At 41.1% G+C, this 25,241-nt stretch overlaps 1 protein-coding gene across 1 annotated transcript; it reads right to left on the bottom strand.

The window, feature by feature from the left end:
- Positions 1-309: 309 nt before the first annotated feature.
- WNT8B (Wnt family member 8B) lies at positions 310-25,241 on the bottom strand. Its single transcript, XM_038578530.1, is given in 7 exon segments — positions 310-2,953; positions 2,955-3,053; positions 3,262-3,404; positions 4,140-4,265; positions 5,132-5,270; positions 6,063-6,096; positions 24,713-25,241. Coding segments are annotated over 7 exon segments (1,056 nt in total). The 5' UTR covers positions 24,781-25,241; the 3' UTR covers positions 310-2,506.

Raw genomic sequence — 25,241 nt, 5'->3', positions numbered from 1 at the left:
ACAGACATCTTTTTTAGCATCACTTTTAGTCTGTAAAACAAAAGGTTTGTCTAGCTGACCTCCAAAGTGTCCTCCCAAGCAACTGTTCTGGAGTTGTCCATGTTTGCAAAGGGGAACACAGCCCTGGTGGTTGAGTATAAGAGAGAACCTAAACTCCATGAATGCAGGGAGGTTGTTGTGTTGTTCACCACTCTGTTTGCCCACCAGTGTTTGTTGAATGACCAAATGAATGAATGGATAATACAAGAGAGGAAAAAAAGCAATACAGATCTAAGGTAGCTCAATAAAGTTTTCTTTATAGAACTCAGATGAATCTGGTATCAATCATATCCATTTGGGAATACAGAACAACAACCTATGAAAGAACTTTCTGGCAGCATGACAGGTTTCAAGTACTGACCTGGAATGATCAAATATGAAGCACAATAGTATTCCTACTTTTATGCTGAGAGACCTCTTGGAGAATGCAGTTTTCCTTTACAACTCTGTACTTTTATATTTTCTAGCTGTCTTGCCAGATTTTCTTACTGAACACTATCAAGTAATTCTGCCAAGTGGGACAGCCAGGTTAGTATATGCTGCTGTTTGATTAGGGAAGAAGGACACATTGGGAGATTCAAAAGGCCCAGATCAAAGCTGAGGGATGGAGCAAAAAAGGCCTTTTGCTGATAGAACTGGAAATGAAGCACCAGAACACGCTGAAGGGAAGTGTGTCCCCTGTGAGGAAGGGCAGGTAACCTCTCTCCTCAGTAAGTGTTAGTCGACCAGAGGATGTGTAGGGATGAGGCCAGGGTTTTGGGGTCTGACCAGGAAAACAGCCACTGTCCCAATCTGGAATATAAAGGGAGTCTTTCCACTCTCATGGGTCAGCCCCTAAAGCCTCAGCTCCCCCTCCCCCCACCTACTTAGAGCCACATCTCTGTGTTCTCTCTACTCTGGAAGGTAGGATGAGGTGGTCTGACATCTGAGCAGTTCTCCTAAAGAGCAGTTCTGTGTCCAGAGCCATGACCAGCTTAGGAGAAGGGAGATGGCTGGGAAGCTCCTTGGCTACAGAGAGTCTGTCAGGGATTGACTCTTCCCTTTCCAGAGCCCTCTTTAAGAAGCAAGTCCCTGCTATACTGCTTCTGTCTCAAGCACCACAAGCAGTGAGTCATAGCTACTGAGTGAATGTATTGGTGTAAGATTTACGTAGATGATTCATTAATTGTTGGCAGATTAGCCTCAGTCAGGCCAGCATAACTACTTAGGCCATGGGGGGAGTAAGGCATGTTCTGGCAAGGTGGGAGGGAAGAGAGGGCCTAGACGTATCTTCCACCCACCCTCCCTTACGTCCCCAAGAATAAGTTCAATACCTAGAAAAGAAGGCACATACCACAGTGCCTAATAAATTAAAGTTCAAGGTGCTGAGCTTCCATTTGGAAAGTTTCATTGCAGGAAGTTTACCTATTGAAGAAAAGTATCCAATGCTCTGAATCCTGCCTATTTGAGATCCAGTTTTGTGAAAAGGAAGGGTCCAGCTTCTCCTTCCTTATGACCTGCTTTTAGAGGTGCAAACTGGGGTCTGAATGGGAAATTGGCTTTATTTAGCTCAGTCTTGGCTCAGAGGAACAAGGATCCTTTGGGGCAGGAGGAGAGGTAAAGTTGGTTGCTAGGAAGAAATAGGTTTTGAGCAAGAAGTTTCCTTTAAGGGATAGAAAATGACTGGTAATCTGCCCTTACATAGTTCCTAGACATTATGTCTGGAGCTCTTCAGGTGATTGTCTAGGAAGATCACAGCCTGACTGGTGAAGTCCACTGAAGACATAGTATCACGAGCAACTCGGCCCTCTAGGGTTCCCACTTCTTCCATCTTCAGGCCCTGCCTTTAGGAAATAGTCCCCAAAGACATGCTTTTTCCTGGGTCAGTTTTGTCACAGTTTTTTTTTTTTTTTCAGGAAAGGGGAACAAGAGAAAAAGCATTAGAGATTGCTGGAGTGTCTGCCAACAGTTAGCAGGGAGCTAACAGTAGCACCGGAGGAGCTCTGCAGAAAAAAGATGTGGCTATGGTAGAGACCTGGCAGCAGAAAAATGGGGGAGGGGTGCAGGAAATTGTAAAAAAGAGAAAAGCATGGCTTTACCCTGACCCTGCATATCCGGGAAGTGTTTTTCTGGTTTCCTAAGGCTCCAGAGGCTAGGTCAGGCATTAGGGCAGCTGGGAAGGGGAAGAGGGATGCCTGTTCTCATCCTAGTCCAAGGAAGATCAATAGCTCAAAATCTCAGGACTGGGAGTCCTCAGACCTAAGTGTGGACTATGAGGATGACTCAGATGGAGTTTGAGATCTCAGAGGAATTGGGGGAAAGAGTTGGAAAGTGGAGAGCTCTGGAGAGATTGCAGCGTCTCTCTTTCTTGGGATCCCTGGGCAGGGCAGGATAGGGGGGCGGGGAGCATTCCCTAGGTGCCTCTATTACTGGGGTCTCTAAAAGAAGCCAAGGACAAATGAGGGAGAGGTGGGGAGAAAGGAGACCCTCAGGATTTTCTCCCGGGTTTGTGCGCCGCGCCCCCCCGCGGCCGCTCGGCGCGGCTGCAGAAGTACTTGGTAACCCGCCGGCGGCACTGCTCGCAGCGGACGGCGCAGCACCAGTGGAACTTGCAGTTGCAGCTGGACACGGTCTCGGCCCGGCGCTCCTCTACCGCCAGCCCGCAGTCCCCGCAGAGCCGGCGGCAGCTGCGGCGCTCCCAGCGGCCCAGGGCCCGCCCACGCCGCAGGCACTCTCGGCCTTCAGTACCCAGCAGTCCTAGCGTTTTGTTCTCCAGGCAGTAGTCCGGGGAGTCCTCCAAGTGCACCAGCTCCCGCGTGGAGATGGAGCGGAAGGTGTCGGCGATGGCACCCCGGCCGGCAGCACTGTTGCCAGCGCCCTGCAGCAGGTCCACCTTGAGAGCTGCGTGGTACTTCTCCTTCAGGTGTGCGCCCACCTTCGCGGAACTCAGGCAGCTGCAGCCAGCAGGTCTGCGTGGTGCAGCTGCCAGACACACCGTGACACTTACACGTGCGTTTCATGGTGCCCTTCACCGCCTGGGGAGAGAGCCAGGAGTGAGCTGGCCAGGGACTAAGTGGTGGGGAGTCGGCCTCTGTGGGGTTGCGAGGAGTCTAGCTAGTCCATATGGCTCACGGGCTTTGTCCCTCACTTTTCCAATCTGTTAAATGAACTCAAGAGCTGTCCACACCTAGGGCTGGTAGAGGATGGAGCCAGCTGCCTAACCCCAAGGGCTACAAGACTCACCTTGCGGCCAGCCTCATTGTTGTGCAGGTTCATGGCTGCCCGGGCATCCTGTCCTGTCTCTAGGGCATCCACGAACTGCTTGGATATTGCCTCTCCGAAGCCCACGTTGTCACTACAGCCTCCCCACAGCCAGCCTTGGCCACCTGGGATGAGTGCAAGGGGAGGAAAGGTCTTTGAACAGGCGAGCTTGGGCTCCTGGGCTACTGTTTCTAATTGAGTTTGGCCTTGGGCAAGTGCCCTGTCTCCAGATCAGTTTCAGCTTAGATTTGTTTGGGCCACTTTTGCACTTCCACTTCCAGCCTCAGCCAATCCTCTGCTCAGGACTCCACGAGGTTAGTAGTGCAGAGTGGATTCTCTGCAAGCTGCCAGTGCCATGCCCCTGTTGCTGGCCTTTGAGCAGAGTGTGTATATGCCTGATCAGCGATTGATGTCCACAAAATGGCAGGAAAACAGAAGGGAAAGTGCCAGCATTGTGGAGGAGAGAGAGGCACAATAGAAATATTAACAAATTGGAAATTGAGCTGGAGGACAGAGAGGATTCGAGAGGACAGTGGAGGTAAGGAGTGGGAAGGAAACAGGGACAGGCAATATGGAATAATACTCTCTCTATTCTGAGAGAGTAACAGAATTGAAGCCACAGGGTGTTGTTCCTTTATCGTGTTTAAAGTAAGGAAACCACTCAATTGGGAGAGGAGGGCCCCAAGCTACATTGAGCCTAGTTTGTCACTCTAGGGTTTTGGCTTAAACTGGTTGGCCTTGATTTTCTTCAGATTTAGAAGAATACAACTCTTCTTCACCCCATCAAACTACTCACCAAATTTTTCATGCATAGTGAACTTTGTTGGCCTGGCCTGGCAACCCACAGTACCACTACTCACCCAGCTGCCCATTGCGGGAGTCGTCACAGCCACAGTTGTCAAAGTCGCCAAGGCTGCAGTTCCTAGTCAGAGTGTACATGACCCCAGCAGAACTGATGGCGTGTACAAATGCTGTCTCCCGATTAGCTGGCAGGAACCAAAGATGGGTGAGTTAGAGGGAGGGGTTGCAACTCAAAGAAGTACCAGTCATGCTATCTGCCTTTAATGCTATCATTATGTTCTCCATCTCCGGCTCCATCCTGTTTCCCCACCCTTATAATATACCTTACTTGCTTCCATGGTCTGTTCCAGCCTTGGTCTCAGTGCTATGCTTCTCCCCTCCCATCTTTTCAGGTCACACATTGTGACTAGGTGGCTGGATTATTGTTGACATACATGGTTGTAAAGGACTTAGGTGGTGAAGAGCCAGAGGAAGAAATGGGGAAGGAGATGAATCTGAAGGCCAGGTTGTAAAGAACCCATGTTTCTTTTTTCTTAAAATACTAAAGCCTGAGAGGCACGTGCCAGCTAGTCCTGAAAAGAACTTCTGATTGGCAGCTATTTCATTTAGTGGCATGGCCACTCTTTATCTTCTTCTTGGGAATCTGGTGTCCAAGTCAGTCCCCGTTCATCCTGTACCTCTCCGCTGAGCTGCTGAAGGGAGGGCTAAGAGGCTTGAAGAATTAATACTCCCACCTACCTCCTGATGCTTTTTATATTGTGAGGAAGCCTTTAGCCAACTGGGAGGCCAAGGATGGCTTAAGGTTGGGGATGAGGCAAGGTCCATTCATTGAGCAGTGAGGGTTTTGGGAAGAAAGAAAGAAAAGCTTTATAAGTAGGAAGGAGGTGATATAGAAGGGACAGAGAAGATCCCAGAGACAAGATCACCTGAGAGTAGAGACCAGGTGAGGACTAGAATATGGATATAGAAGCAGCAGGGGGCCATCCCTGAAGAGTTGGGCTCTAACCTGTGGCCAGGGGGTCCAGGGAACTGTGGCCAAGGCTTTCCTTACCACTGCGAAGGCCACCATGGCTGGACAGCTGCAGGGCTCTCTCAGGGCAGTTCCATCGGTCCCAGGCAAACTGATATTTACATTCTTCAATACCACTCTGGGCACCAGCTGCCACACTGCTGGAATAGATCAGGTAAGCCTACAGAAACACAGGGGTCAAAATTCAGACTCCCAGCTGAACTTGGGAGGCATTTGCCCCAAAGTGGCCAAGCATCTCTTTTCATGCCCACTCTCCTCCCCTCCTAAAATAATGACGGAGTAAGCACTCTAAATATGCTGTCCCATTTAACATCACAAATAACCTCGTGAAATAGGTACCATTTTTATAGATTAGGAGCCTGAAGCTTACAGAGGTGAAGTAAAGCAGTTTGCTCAAGGTCCCAGAGCTAGCAGATGATAACCGTAGGAATGAAATTCAGTGCTGCCAGACTCTAGACCTCACTAGCCTTTATTCACTATACTATTCTACCTCTCCAAAATGAGACCAAATCCGTACTTCATGGATTTTCAGCTGTTCTCATCCCATTACTGTCTTAAAAAAGAACATTTTGAGACTGGAACTGTCTGTCCTGAGGGATCATGGAATACAATTACAGCATTTTAAAGATGGAAAACTGTGTCCTGCCATTGCACTGAGAAGGATGTGTGGCTGCAACCTGACACCAGGAAAGGCTTCTGACTTTTCTGGCTCTGGAAATTCTGTCCATAAGTTCAGAATCAGTACTCTTGAGTTCTTGCCTTGGCCCTGACACTAGTTTGCTGTGTTCTTTTGGGTGCATCTCTAACCCTCTCTCTGCATGGTTTTTCATTCTATAATATACACAGCTAATAAAAAATGTGGATATAATGAAAAGAAATTGATATGTATAGTCTTCAGTCAAGAAGCTAAAGTTAGTGAAATTCAAATAAATCAAAGGATTTTTTTTCTTACCTTTGGACCAGTCATCAGGAAATTATTCACTGACCTAGAAGAGAAAAACCACAGATCATAATGGGGATATACCAACTCATTTCTGTTGCCAAGCATTATAAGGATTACCTCAGTAAACATAATTGATAGGAAGAAATGAAAATGGTCTTGCCAAGGAAAAATGGTGCATAAAGAATCTATTAAAGATAATTTATCTAATAGAATATGTACAAAAGGAGCTAACATTGGGTGCCTAGGTGGCTCAGTGGGTCTGACTTCATCTCAGCTCAGGTCTTGATCTCAGGGTTATGAGTTCAAGCCCTGCATCGGTCTCCAACCTGGGAATGGAGCCTACTTTTTAAAAAAGGAGCTAACATTATGTTTTCTTTTGATTTTTAAAATTTCAAATACCAAAAATGTCAGGAGTAATATTTGATCATTATTTTGCCATGGGTTGGGAAAAGAGAGCAGTAACTCACTAGTTTGTACCAGACACTCTACTGTGAGGATTTTACATGTTGATCTTATTAAATTCTTAGTGTCTTGGCCATTATTCCTATTTTTTAAGTAGGGAATTGGAGACTCATAAAAAGTAAATATATTGTTCCAGCTCACCCAGCTAATAAGTGATTAAAGTGGTATTGAATCCAAGTCCATCTGGCTCTATAGGACTCTTAGAAGGATAGTTCTCTAATCAGAAAGAGGTAAACAGAATGTCTTTCTAGGAACTGATAATTAAATTCCAAAAATAAATAATCTGACTCTGGAAAATAGTTTATTTCAGTTCTGAAAGAAATGGACTTGCCATTCAAGTTAGCATTTCTGAATAAGGATAAATGAAGAAATGAAGATTTATCCTTATTCAGGAACTTGTATATGGATGCTTATAACAATGCATTCATTATATACCCCCAAACTGGAAACTCTTCAAATATCTTTCCAAGGGTAGGTGGATAAAATAACTGTGGTACATCCATTCCACGGAGCATTACGCAGTGATACATTCAATAACTTGGATGAACCTCAAGGAAATTATACAGAGTGATCAAAGCCAATTTAAAAAGGATACATACTTTGGAGTGACTGGTCAGTTAAGCGTCCGACTTGATTTTGGTTCAGGTCATGATCTCTGGGTAGTGAGATCAAGCCCAGTGTAGGGCTTCCCACTGGGTGTGGAGCCTGCTTGGGGTTCTCTCTCTCCCTCTTCCCCTCCCCCCACTCATGCTCTCTCCTTTTTTGTCTCTAAAAAAAGGATACATATTTCATGATTTTATTCATGTAACAATTGTGAAATACATAATTATAGAGCTAGAGAATAGATGAGTGGTTGCCAGGGGTTAGGGACAGGGGATGGGTGTAGCTATAATGGGATAACGCCAGAGAGTCTTGCTCTGGCTCATAAAAGCAATCCTTATGTTAGGCATAATTTGCAAAGACTTTTGAACCTTACCAGGCCAGATGGAGGCTAGTTCCCATTCAAGAGGATAGAGTGTCAGGAGAGAAAATAGCAACAAAACAAAAACCAGGTGGCAGACAAAAGAGAAACCTTTACCATGAGCCTGGAGGAAGAGATACCCTGTGAGGATACTAAGTTGGAATCACAGGGAGCCATGGGGGGAGACAGTAGAGGATTCTTTCCTCAAGATCCTATATGTCAAGATTTGTATGATCTGCTGGTTGAGCTGAAATGATTAATCAATTGGATTTAATTGAACACCTGCCATGGGACAAGACTGTAGGCCTTATGTGGACATTTCCATTAATTAACCTTTGTTAACCCCAGAGTTATTTGCAGACATATTTGAACCATTATGACTGGTTTCCTCATATCCAGACTATCCAGTATTAAGAATTGGGATAGGTGTTAGCTAGACTTACTGTAATGATCATTTTTGTAGTATGTACATATATAGAATCATTCTGTTGTATACTTGAAACTGATATTATATGTTGACTATAACTCACTTTAAAAATAACTGTATGTCCTTGTGAACACCTAAGGAGGGGGATCTTGTTTTGTTTTGTTTTAAAGATTTTATTTATTTATTCATGAGAGACACAGAGGCAGAGACACAGGCAGAGAGAGAAGCAGGCTCCATGCAGGGAGCCCAATGCGGGACTCAATCCTGGGACCCCAGGATCAAGCTCTGGTCTGAGGGCAGACACTCAACCGCTGAGCCACCCAGACATCACAGGATCTTGTTCTTAATTAACGAGACAATGGCAACATTTTTTTTATTGGGGAATAAAACATAATATGGATTACAGAAAGCATAGTTGAGTGTGTGATGTTAAGAAGTGGAAAGAGAGCCAAAGAGGAAGGAATTTAAGTGTTTGTGCGGGTATTACCTAGGGACAGTTCTATGATTGAAGGCAAGATGGTAACAAAGAGTGAAAGATATAAAATTTGTTTACCAGGTGGAGGCAGCTCTATAGAACATGGTACAGTCAGCATGCTCTTAGATGGGGTATAAGCTTTCCATTCCCCATATGGACAGTTGCAGAAGATAGTACACAGATTGAGTGTCATTCACAAGGCTTGTGCCTTACCCTCCTAACAATTCTCAGACCTTTTTTTGAACTCCAGACTTGCATATCCAACTATATTCTTGACATCTCCACTTCATCGTTTAATGGGCATCTCAAACGTAATACATCTCAAATTTAACTCCTGACCTTTGCTGCCACCATCCCAAACCTGCCCCTTCTGTAGTCTTCCCCCACTTAACTAAGGAACAGTTCCTCCTTCTAGTTGTCAGATAAAAACCTTGGAGTCACCTTTGACTCCTTTCTTTCATATCCCATATTCATTCTGTCAACAGATCCTGCCAACTCCAGCTCAAATTATATTCAGACTGTAATCAATTTTCAACACCTTCACTGCTATCACTGGGTCCAAGCTATCACTGTCTCTTGCCTGGATTTTGTTTTTAAGATTTTATTTTTAAGCAATCTCTGCACCCAATGTGGGGCTCAAACTCATAACCCCAAGATCAAGAGTTGCATGCTCTACTGACTGAGATAGCCACACACTCCATTGCCTGGATTACTGTTAAAGCCTACTGACTGTTCTCCTTGCTTCCACCCTTATTCTCCCACATTTTGTTCTCAAAATGATTGTTCCACTTAAGGATCAGTCACCTGAGTGGCTCAGTCTGTTAAGCATCTACCTTCAGCTCAGGTCATGATGCCAGGGTCATGAGATTGAGCCCCACACCAGGCTCCCTGCTTGGTGACGAGCCTGTTTCTGCCTCTCCCTCTGCCTGCTACTCCCCTAGGTTGTGCTCACTCTCTGTCAAATAATAAATAAATAAAATCTTAAAAAAAAAAAAAGAACAGTCCCTTTAAAATACAGATCAGGGGTGCCTGGGTGCCTCAGTTGGTTGAGCACCTGACTTGGTTTTGGTTCAGGTCATGATCCTCATGGGTTATGAGATGGAGCCCTACATTGGGCTCCATGCTCAGTGGGGAGTCTGCTTGAAAATTCTCTCTGCCCCTCCTTCCCCTCTCAAATAAATAGATTATTTATTTATTTATTTATTTATTTATTTATTTTTAAAATATTTTATTTATTCATGAGAGACACAGAGAGAGGGGCAGAGACATAGGCAGAGGGAGAAGCAGGCTCCCTATGGGGAGCCTGATGTGGGACTTGATCCCAGGATCACTATCTGAGCCAAAGGCAGACATTCAACCACTGAACCACCCAGGTGCCCTAATAAACAAATTAAAAAATATATATATAAATCGGATTTTGCTACTTTTTGCTCAAAATCCACTAATGATTTCCTATTCACGTAGAGCAGAAGTCAAACTCTTAGCATGGTTTATAAAATCCTACACAACCTGGCCCCTGTTAACCTAATCTTTTACTACTCTCCCCTTATTTCGCTCCAGCCATATGGGTCTCCTTGTTCCTCCAATATACCAGGCACCCTCCAGCCACCAGCCATTGCGCTTGCTGCTCTTTCTGCCTGTAATGCTTTTTACTCAGATGTCCAAGTAGTTTGTTTCTTCACCTGCATTCAGCCTTTAAATCCAGTGTGTCTTTTTCCCTAAAGCTTTCCTTGATCATCCTATTTAAAATTACAACTCCCCCCATCCTATTTCTCTGCTTCATAAATCGTATGATCCGATTTATATAAAATGTCCAGAGTAATCAATTCTGTATAAAATCTTACTTATGTTTAAATAAGTATCTAGTTCAAAAACCACAACCAGCATTTCTTGAAGACTCACAGCAACTTTCTTCTGCCTCACATTAAGGTTTCCCTTTATTCCCTAATAGTCAACTGTAAGTAGAGGTTAGTTATCCTTGTATCCGCCCCCCCCCAGCTCCTATTATAATACCTTGAACAAAATAAGTGCTCTTTAAAAACAGATTGAATTATAGGGTTTTGAAAAAAGGATGGAAGGGAGGATCATCAGAAAGAACAGAAAATTGTAGGATAATAAGGACTGAAAAAGATCTGGGGGAGGATATGAGAAGGACGTCTGGCACACCAGTGCTCCCAATTCTCTAACACTGTGAGCAGATGACCGTGCTACATTAGCAGATGATCATACCACAAGAGCAACAGACAGTGAACGCTGAGCATATGTACACAGGGGTTGGTGTTATAATCAAAAGTTTTAGCAAATTCAGTCTCACACACTTAATGTTATGTGTAATTGTTATTGTGCTTCATAGTAATTAGACCTAAGTGGTAAGCAATTTACATAAATAACTGCAGTTTTGTTTTTATACTGCCAAATAAAAATTGTGTAATTGTTTCTTCTCCTTTTGACAGTCTTCCTATATATACTGATATATAAAATTTAATTTCTGTCACACAGTAATAGCTGACATTTGAGTATGTCTCTTCTGAAAGAGTGCTTTACCTGTATCATCATTTTCAATTTCCAAGGCAACCCCATGGGGTAGATACTGTACTATTTACTGGATGCTTATCCTGTTCACACAAAATGCTTTATGTTCTTCACATGTTTTAAGCTCATGTAATTGTCACAATTGTAGAAGTAGAAACTATCATGTCTTCTATTTTACAGAAACAGAAACTAAAATATACAGTGGTTAGCCAGCATCACACGGCTAGTTAAGTGGTAAAGCCAGGACTGGAAGCTAGTCGGTGTGATTCTGGAGCATGTATTCCTTCACTGCTATGCTTTTCTACAACCCATATTTCTCTTGTTCTTATTTCCACCTGCTAATCCAGTACCCCTGATCCCCGAAAAGTTCTTGATTAGTATTTCTTGGAGGTCTTAGTGATGTCTTGCACACACTCATAAACAAACTCAGTTAATATTACATTGTCTCTGCTGCTTTTCCATTCTTCCATTGCTCCAACCTTCCCTTTGTTTGTATGTCTGACAGGCACCTGTATCTACCAGGCCTTGTCTCTGCTTTATCTGGGTACCACCACATCCCCTGGGCACATTTTGGAGAGGGCCTGTTGCTGCTTAGGCCGGGTTCAATGCATAAAAGGTAGGAATGTGCTACACTAATTTAGGATGTTAATAATGGGGAAAATGTGTAGGGGGGAAGGGGAGGATTTGTGGAAGCTCTATACTTTCTGTTCAAGTTCTCTGTGAACCTAACTTCTCTTAAAACAACAATTAGGTTTTTTAAATACAGGGACAAATGTCTTTTTAACCCATTTTAGAGTTTTGCTTTTTCCACTTAGGTGTCAAAACTGCCATTTGTGTACAAGGTCTTATAGGGTTTTAGTAAAATAGTTCTTTCAGGATTTGCCTGTAACATGCCCTCCTAGTTACCCTCCAATCTCCTTTGCTGGACTAAAATTGAGGGGCTTGCTTACACTTTGACAATCTTCATTCTGGATCTTCGTGATTCCCTTCCCTTAGAATGAATGCTATCCCAGAAAGACTCCATAATCACTCAGTTAGATAAGCTTCTGGAGCCTTCAGCCCTGCCAATTCTCTCGACCTTCCCATATATGCAGAATCCAAGTGGTGGGCCCAGCCTGGAGCCCCTTCAAAGGATGCTCCTTTCAAAGGGTGCCATCCTCACGAAGAAATGGGTGATTAAGAAAAGTATCAACTACAGTTTGTTGACACCTTTTCTGGGTTTAGCTTTCAGTGACCTCATGCTAAAATTGCCTTTGTCCACTCAAGAGCAATATCCTTGGCCTTCGCACACTGACTATTGTTGATTTACCCACACTGGACCTCTTCCATCCCTGTAACAATTCCCTAAAGAAATAAGTACCAGTGCACTTTCTGACTGAGGAGAGACTCTTTGTTACCTTGGGAGCTGGCAGTTTCCATTGACTCAAAAGCAAATAGATGGGGCTACAGTCTGGCCAGATAAGCAGGACAATTCTTCAATAAGATTATGACTGAAGCTAGCCCAGCTCCTGTCTCCAGATGTCTGAAGAAGGTGGCTTTGGTGAAGACATCTCCCCAGATGTGCTCCTGGCCTTTCTGTGAGTCCCAGTGGTCAAGGGTGTAAGCAAAAATCATGCTCCACCAATTCCCTTTAACTATCAGGTGGTCATAGTGCCTGGCTTAGACAGGACTGGATTCTTTTCCCACCTTCTGTCTCTTGGTGTCAGACTTGCTTTGGCTTTTTTTTTTTTTTAACTGTTCTATCAGTCTATGGAGTGCATACTTTGGTGTTTATAAAACTGTCAAGTCTAAATAAGCTTTATGGAAGAGGTACTATAGTTATAAGATATTAGCACTGGAAAGGCTGGAGAAAAGGTGTATAGGACTTCCCTGCCATGGTTCTTTGCAAACTAATGTAAGTCTATAAAATGTCACTTATATAGAAATACATTTATAATTTAAATATATAAAGTATAAAAGTATATAAAAATAAAATGTTACATACATACATACATACATACATACATACATACATGATCTGGAATGTCAGAGACTTGGAGAATAGACTTCAGTGTAGGCATTTGAAAATTAGTCCACATGGATTAGTTGGTAGAGTCCATGAGAATCCTCTGGGGAGCTTATTAAACATCAAGTTTCTTGGGCCCCAGTTCTAGAGACTCTTGTTGGGCAGTGGTGATGGGGGAAATGGATGGGAGGAATCTCAATATACACATTCCTAAGATGACCCCCAGAGTCTATTTTGAGAAACATTGGTTCAGAGGGAGAACAGGCATCTAATACCTAAGTAATAAACAGAGGGCTTGGAAATCTTAAAATACTGCTTCAGTCTTCTAGAAAATGGCTGCTCCAATTTTAACAGTAACAAATTGGTGGTGGACATTCTCTTGTTTTGTTTCTGGGTGGAGTACCTTCTGGTTTTGGTAGCTCTCACAGCTTTCTCTGGTCACTGCCTTGACGAGCCAGGTCTCTGACTGCACTGAGCCTTAAAATCATGGGTATCTCTTTCCTTCCCTGCAGTTTTTCTTGGTACTATGTTTTTCCCCTAGCAATTATAACTGACCTGTCTATGTTTACCTTTTTCATACCAGGAATAAAATATTTTGGGGGTGGAATGTGCCCACAGGGATTCTAAGTGTTTGTCTAGGGGCCAGCTATCCTCTAGGAAACATGCTAACTACCCCATTCATGGAAGTCTTCAGTGCCATAGCTATGATTTTTTATTCTTAGACCACCTCCACATTCTTGTCATCAACCCACTGTCATCGATGAGTTTGTAATTCAGTCTTTGGTTTGTACTTTTTCCTACAAGCTTCTAATGCCACTCATCCTTCTCCCAAGATAATTTATCCACAGTAAGAAGTTGGGAGAGAAATGATCTGTCTCTATCATTCCTTTTCAGCTCTCATGATAATGTTTCAGCATACATTCTTTTTTTTTTTTTTTTTTTTTTGTTTTGTTTTTTCAGCATACATTCTTGCTGTCACTTCTCCCATCTAGGCTGGTTAGTTAAATCATCCTCTTGTTCTGTTTTTACTGCTTTCTGCCTGGCTCCTCTACTGTCAACATTTACAAGTTCTTGCCCCTTCATTTCAGTGTGTGTCTAAGTCCTTGCTATTCTTCTAATTACTAATTTTTTTTATCTCTTGTTAAACAACCATCCAGATTCAGATACATTTGTAGTTTTGAAGCTATGGGTAATGCTAAAGCAGAGTCCTGTGGACTTTTGTGTCATTTTCGCATTGCTTCTCTGCTCTATCCATAGATAACCATGCAACACCTCAGTGGATATAATCAGCCATACTCTAACCACAATTCAAAATTCTTTGATCTAGGGCACTATAGCTCCTCAAACACCCACAGCTTTCAGCATTATGCAGCTTCTCTCATGAGCTATATTGCCCCCTGAATTGCCTATTCCATAATCAGCCTGATCACCAGCAAAAATTTTTCCCAGGGATCTGGGACAGGAGGGGAGGGACTTTGGATCAACCCAAATACAAATACCATAGCTTCTCTTTTAGTTCTTGGAAAGTCTCCAAGTTTCTTTTGTTTCTTTGTGTTTTCTTACCTAACATTTATGATCCATAGATCCATACACCCTAATTTTCAAAGCTCCTCTTTGTTTGATACCATTTGAAGGAATTTATTTTACCACTTTAGGAAGTTCACAGAAAATTGCAAGTTCCCACTCTTTGGTAGTTATGTCTAATTGTGGCTGAGCAGTTTAAACTGCTGTCCAATTAGTTTCAACAATTTCTTCCTATTTGGGGATGTTTTCCAAACCAGCATAGCCTGTGAGGCCATCTATAGCACATCACATTGTATAGTTAGCAGTTTAGCAGCTGTGGTAAGAAGACATGCCTGATTCTATATAGTCTGGGACAGAGATGGACACAGGACCAGCAGTACCAAACACTATATTGTCTTCAGATTTACTTCCTTTGCATGACCAGACCTGGTTATCAGGTCAAGTTCCTGTGCTAGACTCTATTTCCCCTCAGTATAAGGATCCTTTCCTAGTGAAGAACCCAGTTCCATGCAGCAAGCTTCTTGCAAGCTTCTAGTTTGCCAAGTGTGCCCTGATACATTAGAATCCCAGTGGTTAATGTAGTAGCTTAGATTTAAGTTAGGATTCCCTTTTTTCCTTCTCCACACACATATATTTTTTTAAACCTGTCTAGGTTTTATTTTTTTTTTTAAGATTTTATTTATTTGAGAGAGAGGGAGAGAGAGCACAAGAAGGCCAAGGGGCAGACTGAGAGGGAGAAGCAGACTCCCTGCTGAGCAGGGACTTGATCCGAATGCAGGGCTCGATTCCAGGACACTGAGATCATGACCTGAGCTGAAAGCAGATGCTTAACCCACTGAGCCATCCAGATGCACTGCCCCCACCACCCCCACCCCACTGCCATAATTTTAAAAAGTAAAATTCTGAATGTGAATCTCCAGAATTTAGTGTTTTCCTCTCAGGGCCCAAAACTTTCATATCCATGCACTCTGGTCCCCTTGTTTGTTTGGCACCCTCCCTTCACTTTCCTCACAAGTCTTTGAATAATAGGTTTGGCTTCTCCCTACCCTTTAATCTCATCTTTTGAGGTCCATAGAGAGTCTCTGGATCCTGAAACTCTAGCTGGCTTACTTCAGGGGAGACCATCTGATTACAACTTGGGGGGAATAGCATGGGGAAAAAGAGAAGTGGCAGTGAATGAATGCAGATGCTGATCTCTGTCTGGTGATCTAGCATGAGGAGAGAATGGGAAAGGGGTAAAAAAAAAAAAAGTTAAAGGGAGAATCCAGAGTGGTGGAGCTGCCTGGAGCTGTAACTAGAAGGTGCTTCAGTGAAGCAACTTCTCTTAGAATGAATGTGTGACAGCCAGCTTTTCACCTAGAACTCACAAGATGTCTCGAGCCAGAGAGAGCCCAAAGAAGTTCTTTCTGAGCAAGTTTCCGTGCGATTCTCTCCATCTTCTACAGCATCTGACTCACAGAACACATGCACACCAACACACACACAATTACACAGAAGGCAAACTTTACTAATCACTGTGAAATAATATTCCATTGGTCTGAAATTTTCGCTAACCCCCTCCGATAATACCCAAGGATATTTAAGCTAAGAGCAATTCGTTGTACAATTAGAAAAACTTAAATTTAAGATGCAAAAATTTTTTAAGGAGTGAACAGCATGGACTAATTCTTATCCATTGTAAAGTCTAAATAATTGAAATCAGGTTCTTTCCCATTTAGCTGGGGGAAGGGATTAGAAAGTAGAAGGCACAGATATCTGAAGTTTTGAAGGGAAGAGAAATATCCAGAATTTCAAAGACAAGTTGCCTTCTATTTAAAAATTTGCCCAAAGGGACAAAGGTGATATGAGTGGAGAGCTCTATTTCAGTAGAGCAAAGGAACAGAAATGAGACTACAGCAAATGAGCAGTTATGAAATGAAAGCAGCCAATGTAGACTCACTGAGGAAGGATGGCATTGAAAGGAAAGAAAGATGTAATTGCAGTGAAGACTGGGGCCACGTGGAGGTTTTTTCTAAAGATAAGTATAAAAAAATTTAAAGAACATGTAGTTTTTTTCTTATTCTCATATCTATATCTCTTTCTTCCAAGGTAATTCAGGCCTATAAATAATTCTCAAACTTTTTTATAAATATGAATTTTCCATATTATAATGTAGTGCCCTAAAATATACTATAAAAGTCTTGTAAACCACTTAGCTAAAAAAAAAAAAAAAGTTAAGCAGATGCACCAGTTTTAGTAGTAGTCATATTAAAATTTATAATAAAATTTCACATCTCAAATCCAGGCCATGCCAATAATTCCTGGTAAACACCCTGTAATAGCTGATGGGACAACTCTGTATCATAGATCTCTATAAAACAATCCTAGGCAGATTCTTTCCTGAGCAAATCACAAATTTTGAAAGGGCAATCTTTTCCTCTGAAGCTAAAATGTCATTTGTATTCCAGGATATTTTATAAAGTGATAGGCTGTCTTTCCTTGTCCTTATTTCCTTCCTTCGTTTTGTATTGTAACAAATGGCTGAGAAACGCTGAGCTACAAAAAAGCACTTCAACACTTAGCATTTAAATGAGGATTCTAACTGGGAATAGGCTGTACGCTTTCTCTGTTCTGTGGCCTCTAAGGGAAAGCTGCTAAGGAATAGCTCAAGCTACTATTCCCAGAAAGCCTGGGATTACAGGAACCTCTTCTGGGATCGTTATGGAGGCAGAGAATTTTGTTTTGTTTGTTGATTTTGTTACTTTGGTCCCTGTAGAAAGGAACTTTAGAAAATATTCCTGTTCTTATTTGCATTGATGGATACAATACCAGTTTATTTCAGGATCAAGAAGATAGGTGTATATGGTAACTCTAAGAATTATCCTACAAAACAAGTGAACACAGTTCAAGGTGAGAAATTGACAAGTTTTGGCACTTTATCATTTTTACTATTTAATGGAACTAAATCTAAATAGAAGGTAAAAATGATCTGTCCTCAATCCAACGCAACTATCAACTTCTGTTGCCTTTGCTAATCAACCACAGCTCAAACAGAAATAAACTCAAATATATATTTGAATGAATTTTCTCTTTTTTTACTAATTTTTATTCTTGATTTTTCTCACCAAGGACAGTTGGCCATATATATATGATGTTCTCCAAGAGTCACTCTAATCACTGACTCTAGATCTCTCAGACACAAGATAGGAGATTTCTTTTCCTATTCCTCTTCTTCCAATTTTGAACTCTGGTAGTATTTGGAAGATTTAGACAAAGAGAAAGATATGTAGTTGAAATGTTACAGAAGTATAGATGAGGCAAGATGAGCTAGCAGTTGATAACTATTAAAGCAGAGTTATAGGGGGTCTGTTGTATATACTGTTCTCTCTGTTGAAAAAAATGAAATTTAGGGGGCACATGGGTGGCTCAGTCAATTAAGCATCTGCCTTTGGCTCAGGTCATGATCCCAGGGGCCTAAGATCCAGCCTCACATCAGGCTCCTTGCTCAGCAGGAGTCTACTTCTCCCTCTGCCCTCTGCTCATGCTCCCTCTCCCTCTCAAATAAATAAATAAAATCTTTAAGAAAAAATGAAATTTTCCATAACATAAAATTAAATAATGAACTACTTCTGAACCAACCATGTATGCAATGTTGGCTCCACCAGATACCTTGGATTAAGGTGAAGAAATGTCAAACGAGATACTATGGTTCACTATTTATTATCCTGGCTACTGGTGTGTAATAGAATCTTTAAAGTCAGATATGGTGAGCCTGAGGAGCTTGAGTAAAGGAAAAAGACTGAGATTTATGGCAACAAAAGAGAATGAAGAGGAAATTTCTCACAATGCAGGATCGTTTAAGTGTGGCCTAGAAAACCTAAGGATTTCCTCTATGGAGTGGTACAGAAAGACTGAACTACTGGCCCACTTACAGGACCTTATGAGGATAACTGGAACACAGCCTCATACTGTGCTGGTTCCAGGGGATGATGAAGTTGGGGAAACAACCAAAACTGAATTTGGACTGGTCAGGTAATGGTGAATTTAAGTGATTCCTTTATGGTCTGATTGCTCTTGGCTTAAAGATAACTCTGACCTTAGAAGCATACAAAGAAATGATACAATCAATAACAAGGGCCTACAATAAAGATTGAGAAAAACAAGCCATAAAAGTTTGGCTTATAATGAGACTGGAGAGTCTGTCCAGAGTGAATGGTAGTTTCTTTTGAGAGGCCCTCAGAGTGTAGGTATATTTTAGTGGCAAGCAATGGGGAATGTTATTTATGTGAATTGAGCTCAGTCTCCCCCAGGCTAGTCTTTTACTTAGGATAAAAAATCTGCTTTCTGAAAAGCAAGGGTTTATCCTAAGAAAAATTATATTGACCTCTCTCTTCAAGGCCTATGAATTCTCTGCCTTTCTGATGGAGACAGAACAGAGTTACTTCTCTTTCTTTCTTTCTTTCTTTCTTTCTTTTCTTTCTTTCTTTCTTTCTTTCTTTCTTTCTTCTTTCCTCTCTAGACCAACACTGTGTTTATTCACTACATCTGCCTGTCACGTGCTTGAATTAGGGTTCTTGGGGAATTTGTTTTTGCCACTGACTCTTACTTTGAATGTAAGGGGAATCAAAAGGCAAAACAGCTCTAAAGATTCCAAGTGTCTCTTTAAAAGCTGTTACATAAAAACAATGAAATGGAGGACACCACAATAATTCTTGGACTCCTGCAAATCCTAAGATGTGCTATAAAAACGGGTCTTTATCCTTAGGAAAATATCATCAGAACTAGCTTTCTTCTGCTATACATAAAATCTTAACATCAGAACATCAGAAGCACAGAGTACAGATAGTTTTCTGAATGATCTCCAAACAAGCACAACCTACTACAATGAAAAAAAAAAGAGGGGGGGGATTTGAGGTTTTTAGCAAAAGATAGTACTCTACACATGTACTCCAAATAGAAGAGTCTGCAGACAGTTTGAAGTGAGATGAATGAAATAATAGAATGAAATAATATAAATTCATTGGATAAATAAGTGTAAGAGATAATTTAAATAAGCTAACAGAACTAATATTTTTTAACATAAGCTTTTGTTTCTTAATGTCAGACTTCTAAATGTGTATCAGACTACTGTTAATATCATTAAAATCCTCAGAAGAATTGAATGCCAGAGAAAGAGGGATGGGCATGCCAGAAAGGTCAGTGGTCCAGTGTTCTGGCTCCTGAGCTACAAACGTGGGCAGGGAAAACAAAGCAAGGTCCTGTCTGAAGGTGGAGGGCTTAGTGGTAAAAGCTGTGAGTGCCATAGATTCAAATTCCTGTCTTACCGCTACAAGCTCTGTGTATTTGGCCAGTTACAGACTGAACATATACTAACTGTTGGTTCACTTTATTATTATTCCTGAGATAGATTTTGTCCCAGGATATGGGGCAGAGCTAAAGCTAATCCTAAGTTACCCTTTTTCAGAAGACTATAGTGATACAGAAGTAAGGACTTAAGTAAACCATGGAAACTTCTACTTTTAAACTAGAAAATATGAAAAAGCTCTACTTCTGAGAACTGATACCCACTTACAGAAGTTGCTGAACTTAAGAAAAGTCTGAGCTTAAATTAAGGTTAAAGTTTCCTGTCATGGCTCTTCCCTTATGTAAAATATTTTGTATGCAAAGTTCAGTTCAAAACACATTCATCAGTGAGCATAGTGGTTCAGCTTGGGGCCTTGACAACCATGTTTTCTGTGTTCAAATGCCACCTGGATCATTACTAGTTGTTAGGTGATCTTGCCAAGTTATTTAAGATCTCTGGGTGTCAGTTCCCTCACCTATAAAATGGAGATGACCATAGTATCTACTTTGGAGGATCAGTATAAGGATTTGTAAAGCACTTAGAATGGTGCCTGCCTATATTGCAAGTTACCCATTATTACAATTTTGCTTAATTTTCACATAAAAGACACAATGACAAATAAGGCAAGATGTCTGATCCTAGAGGAGTTTCTGGGCTAGTGAAGAAGACAGATTCAAAGGCAGAATTCCAATAAAATGTATTAGGTGCCACGATGGCTTAACCTGCCACTGGATATAATGGGGGCAGAGAGAAGAGGTAGCTAATTTACCCTGGAAAGACTTCCAGGAGAAGGGAATACCTAAACTAAGTCTTCAAAGATGAGTAAATGGCAAGGTTCTTATGGAATCTTTGGAATTTTTTAGCCGAAAAACATTTCATCCAAATGTCCTGATTTTATTTTTTTAAGATTTTATATATTTATTCATGAGACACACACACACAGAGAGAGAGAGGCAGAGACACAGACAGAGGGAGAAGCAGGCTCCACGCAGGGATCCTGATGTGGGACTCGATCCCAGGACTCCAGGATCATGCCCTGGGCCGAAGGCAGGCGCTAAACCACTGAGCCACCCAGGGATCCTCCTAAATGTCCTGATTTTAATAATAGTAAACACCCAGTAGAGGAAAGAGAATTTGATCTTATCAATTGGAAAAGAAAAAAGCTAAGAGTAAATGGAGCCCAGGAAAAAGGGATTTGTATTTATAGTCCCAAGAGAAAATAGTATTGCCCAATATATAGCATTAAACCAATTGTCCCAGCTGGGAAAAAGAGAAAAAAGTAAATTCTTTCCATGGAAGAGAGAGGGTTTGGATTGAAACTCCTTCTTTTTTTTTTCTTTTTATAGAATAACACCCGATGCTCATCCCGTCAAGTGCCTACCTCAGTGCCCGTCCCCCAGTCACCCCCACCCCCCGCCCACCTCCCCTAGTTCATTTCCCAGAGTTAGGTGAAACTCCTTTTTTAATATCTCTGTTTACATAATATCACAAAAAGGAGATCCTTCTTTGTGTCATATTGTCATCCACACACACACACAAAATAAACATGTATCACAGAGCATCTGCCTTATTGCTTATACAAACTGGTTTCATTAAGAAAAGCTGTCTCTTCTCAGGACCTCTTAGCTTTTGTAAATGATGATGATGATGATGATACTAATAAATATCATTAACTGATTGACTATTATTAGCTAACCAATCATTATTATTCATGGCAGGAAGTATAGAGACTCTGAAAGGAATAATGTAGGGCTTAAGTTGTTGACAAATCAATGACAAAACTGGAAATTAAACTTCTGTGATCATGTCTCAAGCCTTTATAAGGACCTCCAACAGTGCAGCTACTAACCTAATCCCCTTCAGAGTCACCCCATGAATCCCAAGTTTTTTCATGGGTTATGAATTTATTGATCAGAGAAGCTAATAGTATGTAATTATGATATTTGCATATTATTTTCCACATTCCAAAGCAATTTTTCACTTACCTTTTATTTTCCTAAATTCAGAGATTCCCAGCCTCTCTGAGGATGAGAATTTTTTTTAATGTAACAAAAGTTAGTGCATCCTCACTTGATTGCACTTATTCTTTTGTATCTGTTAGTGGGAAAAACTTAACAGAAACTTAACATGACAACAAATTATCATGAATTCAGTAATTTTAAGTTTGCATTTTATTGTTCATAATATACATTTTAGAAATAGTAGCACATGTATGTCGAGAACAATAATTTTAACTGTAGATGCCCGGAGAGAGTGTGGATGCAAGACAACCCCCTTACATGAAGCCCTTGCTAATCAGGGGTTCTGCAAGTAATTATCAGGTGAAATTTCAGAGAAATTCATAGAAAGGTTACTCTAAATACATAAATGTACAGAACCAAGGAATAATGTTTTTCAAAGGCTGCCTTAAAACCCAAAGATTTTTGATAAATTCTTGCACCACTGAAGAAAAGAAATTGACTCTGTTTAAATCCTTTGGAAATAAGTAGAAGCAGTGATCTTTGTAAAGAATGAGAGCAGAGCCATAGTTAACCTCTGTCTTCCAGTGCATCCTTCTGATCTGGTCATCAAATTGGGCAGGTGAGGTGGAGGTGGGAGAGAGGGAGATAGAGAGAGAAGAGAAGAGAAATGGACAGAACCGGAGAAAACCTAGGATCATTATGAGACATCATTTGAAATAAAATGAAGGCAAAAGTTAAGGAAAAATGCGTTCTAGGCCCATTCATGCCAGATGAGTGAGTGTACTGGAGATGAAAAGTCAAATTGGCTCATCTCTGGCCACCATTATAACCATCACCATCTGCTTGGCTGTATCACGCGTTCCCATTCTTTTTTTGGGGAGCCGTTGGGATTAAGGAAAGCAAACTCAAAGAAAATATTTTTCTTAAGTTACTAAAGGATAATTTGCAGAATTGTTCCAACAAGAAGAAATGGTGGAGAATCCTTTTTAAAAATTTTTCCAGTCATCTTGCCTTGAGAACCCCAGTAAAACTGCATATTGTGAGTGACATCTTTATTTCCTCCTTTCCAGCCCAAGACTTTCTGTTGATGGACTTTTTTGACAGTAATTTCAGGCAAGCCTACAATTGAACAGCCAAGCAGAAATTGTGGTTCTCTATTTGTTAAATGCTTTTGAGGTCCTTACATAAAAGGTTGATAATGAAGTATTAAGAGAAACATCTGAAAGGCTGTGGTTGGTCAAATTTCTCTGCGTGGCACAAAAGGGGAAGATGACCTTGTGCAGAACCCTGATAGTTCCATTATAAGAATAATCAAGATTTAATGTTAAATTTAAAAATCACTCCTCAAATGCTACCAAAAACAGATTCTTGGCAAAGTACAAATGTTTAATTCAAATTGGGGCTTATAGAGAAAAAGCAATTAAAATCTAATTGCATTATACAGGAGATTTGTACATTTTCTCCTCTAAGTCAGGCAAGACGAGAAGGGGTTCTTAAACCCTGTTTTCAAATTAGAACTTTCTTTCACATCTCTTTTTCTTTTTTCTTTTTGAATCCAGACACTTGAATTTGGACAGACAAGCAACCCAGCCACCTTTCACTGTGGCTGTGTCAGTATCGGAATGAAATGAACATGACCCCCTCCAGCAGGGAAGGAACACACAGTAAAGGTATTTTTTATAGAACAATTCTTCACACTGCCCTGGTGACTGGGGAAAGGAATCTCGTGTTTCTCTTTTGCTGATACTGAATCAGCTGAAGAATACCATGAGCATCAGTAGAAATGCTCTGAAATAGTCTCTGCTCTCTTTTGTCTTTTTGTTCTCATGAGGGGGAAAAATACTTTTTTAAAACATGAAATATTTAATTAAAATGCCAATTAAAAATTGACCAATTATTTGGTGGTTCATTTTGTAATCAGAAGTGTTGCAAATTACTGCCTTTACTTGCCAATCATTATATAAATTTGGTGTATTTCTTACCAACTCTGTAATAAAGACGGCTATACTCATTTATGATAAGAATATACTCTTGGCACAGGAAGCTGATTTCAGCAAAGAAATCCCTGTCCTTGCTTCCTCAACAGTTTATGTAGCAATTGGATTCATACCTTGGTTAAACAGACGGTCAAAATGCAAACTGATAAAGAGAGAGACTGAGCTTATATATTCAATTGGGGGGAAAACTCCACATACCCTAGTAACCTGCACTTCCCAGGTCTTTTTTCTGTATCTCATTGCGTAGTTGCTTGTTAACATTTCCATGTGCAGATACTTTATGTGGTTTCCAAGAGCTAAATAAAACTGACAATAATATCATCTATCATTTGTGAGGTGGTTTATAGTTTCCAAAGCACTTTCAACAACATCACCTCATTTTCTGAGTAATTTAGAAATGTTTGTGAATTGTATACATTAAATAAAATTGTAGGAAGTTTAGATTCCTAAAATATTTCACTTAAAATGTGTTTGTTAACCCAATACTAACTCAACAGATCAAGCTAATTTTTATTTCTAAGACATGATGATATGAGCAGTTACTTGGAATATTCTGCAAAAAGTAAAGTTAAGTCAGAAAGTGCAAAGTAAATAAGATTCCATTGCATTTTGTCTCCAGCCTTCACCTCATCTCATCAGATTCAAACACAGTAGAACTTGCTTTGAACCACCTTCCTTTTCTCCACAATGCTGATATCAGGATTTGGTTATAGAGAAAGGGGGGGTACTGTCCATTTTCCCCAAAACTACTTAGAATTATTTGTGTTACAGCAATTTATTAATCTATTTTTAAATCTTTACTTTATTGGTCAGTGTCCTAAAGATTTGCTGAAATCAGCCATAAATTTAGGAAGAGCCTCTACTCTATAGAACAGTTTTTCCTAGGAGAGATCCCAAATCTTTCTACATTTAGGGAAATGAAAAGAGCTCTCTACCATATACTACATACATTGACCTAGTCTCAGTTCCACGTACAAGTCCAGGTTACTTACCAGGTGTAGCCAAGTCGGAGGATACAGGTCAAAAGGAAGATGCACACAGAAGGCTTCGTAAGCAACATAATCCTCTGGAGTAGCAGAGATAGAAAATTCTAAAAACTTAGGAGACAGACAAGATGGGGAAATATACTCCTCCGTGGTAATGGGATGGAATTCCCCTCAAGCCCCAACTTTCGTGGTGTGTAAGCGATCCCAAACAGAGTTAAGAGGAGGTGAAATGGAGCTGCCAAACTTCCAAAGAAGAGATTATCTACTTAATTAAAGTTTTTTTTTTTCCCTTCTAAGTCCTTCAGCCAATCAGAACTCAAGTGCTAGAGAAAGATTGAGTCGATCAAAAGAACACTCCAGGATCCTCCCAGACAAATGCAGAAGAAGGAGACCGAGGAAAAGGGGACAAAGAGAGGAACACGGAGAAAGAGGACAAAGAAAGAAGCGGGGGAGGAAAAGAGACATAGCAAATCCCCTCCACATAATCACCGCTTGGAGTTTCTGTCCTCCCTCTTGCCTATGCCCTCCCGCCCAC

Source organism: Canis lupus, chromosome 28, assembly GCF_011100685.1.
Source record: "Canis lupus familiaris isolate Mischka breed German Shepherd chromosome 28, alternate assembly UU_Cfam_GSD_1.0, whole genome shotgun sequence".
In the NCBI taxonomy this organism is placed as follows: Eukaryota; Metazoa; Chordata; class Mammalia; order Carnivora; family Canidae; genus Canis; species Canis lupus.
The sequence above is the reverse complement of the archived record's forward strand: the minus strand, read 5'-3'. Positions and strand labels throughout refer to the sequence as shown.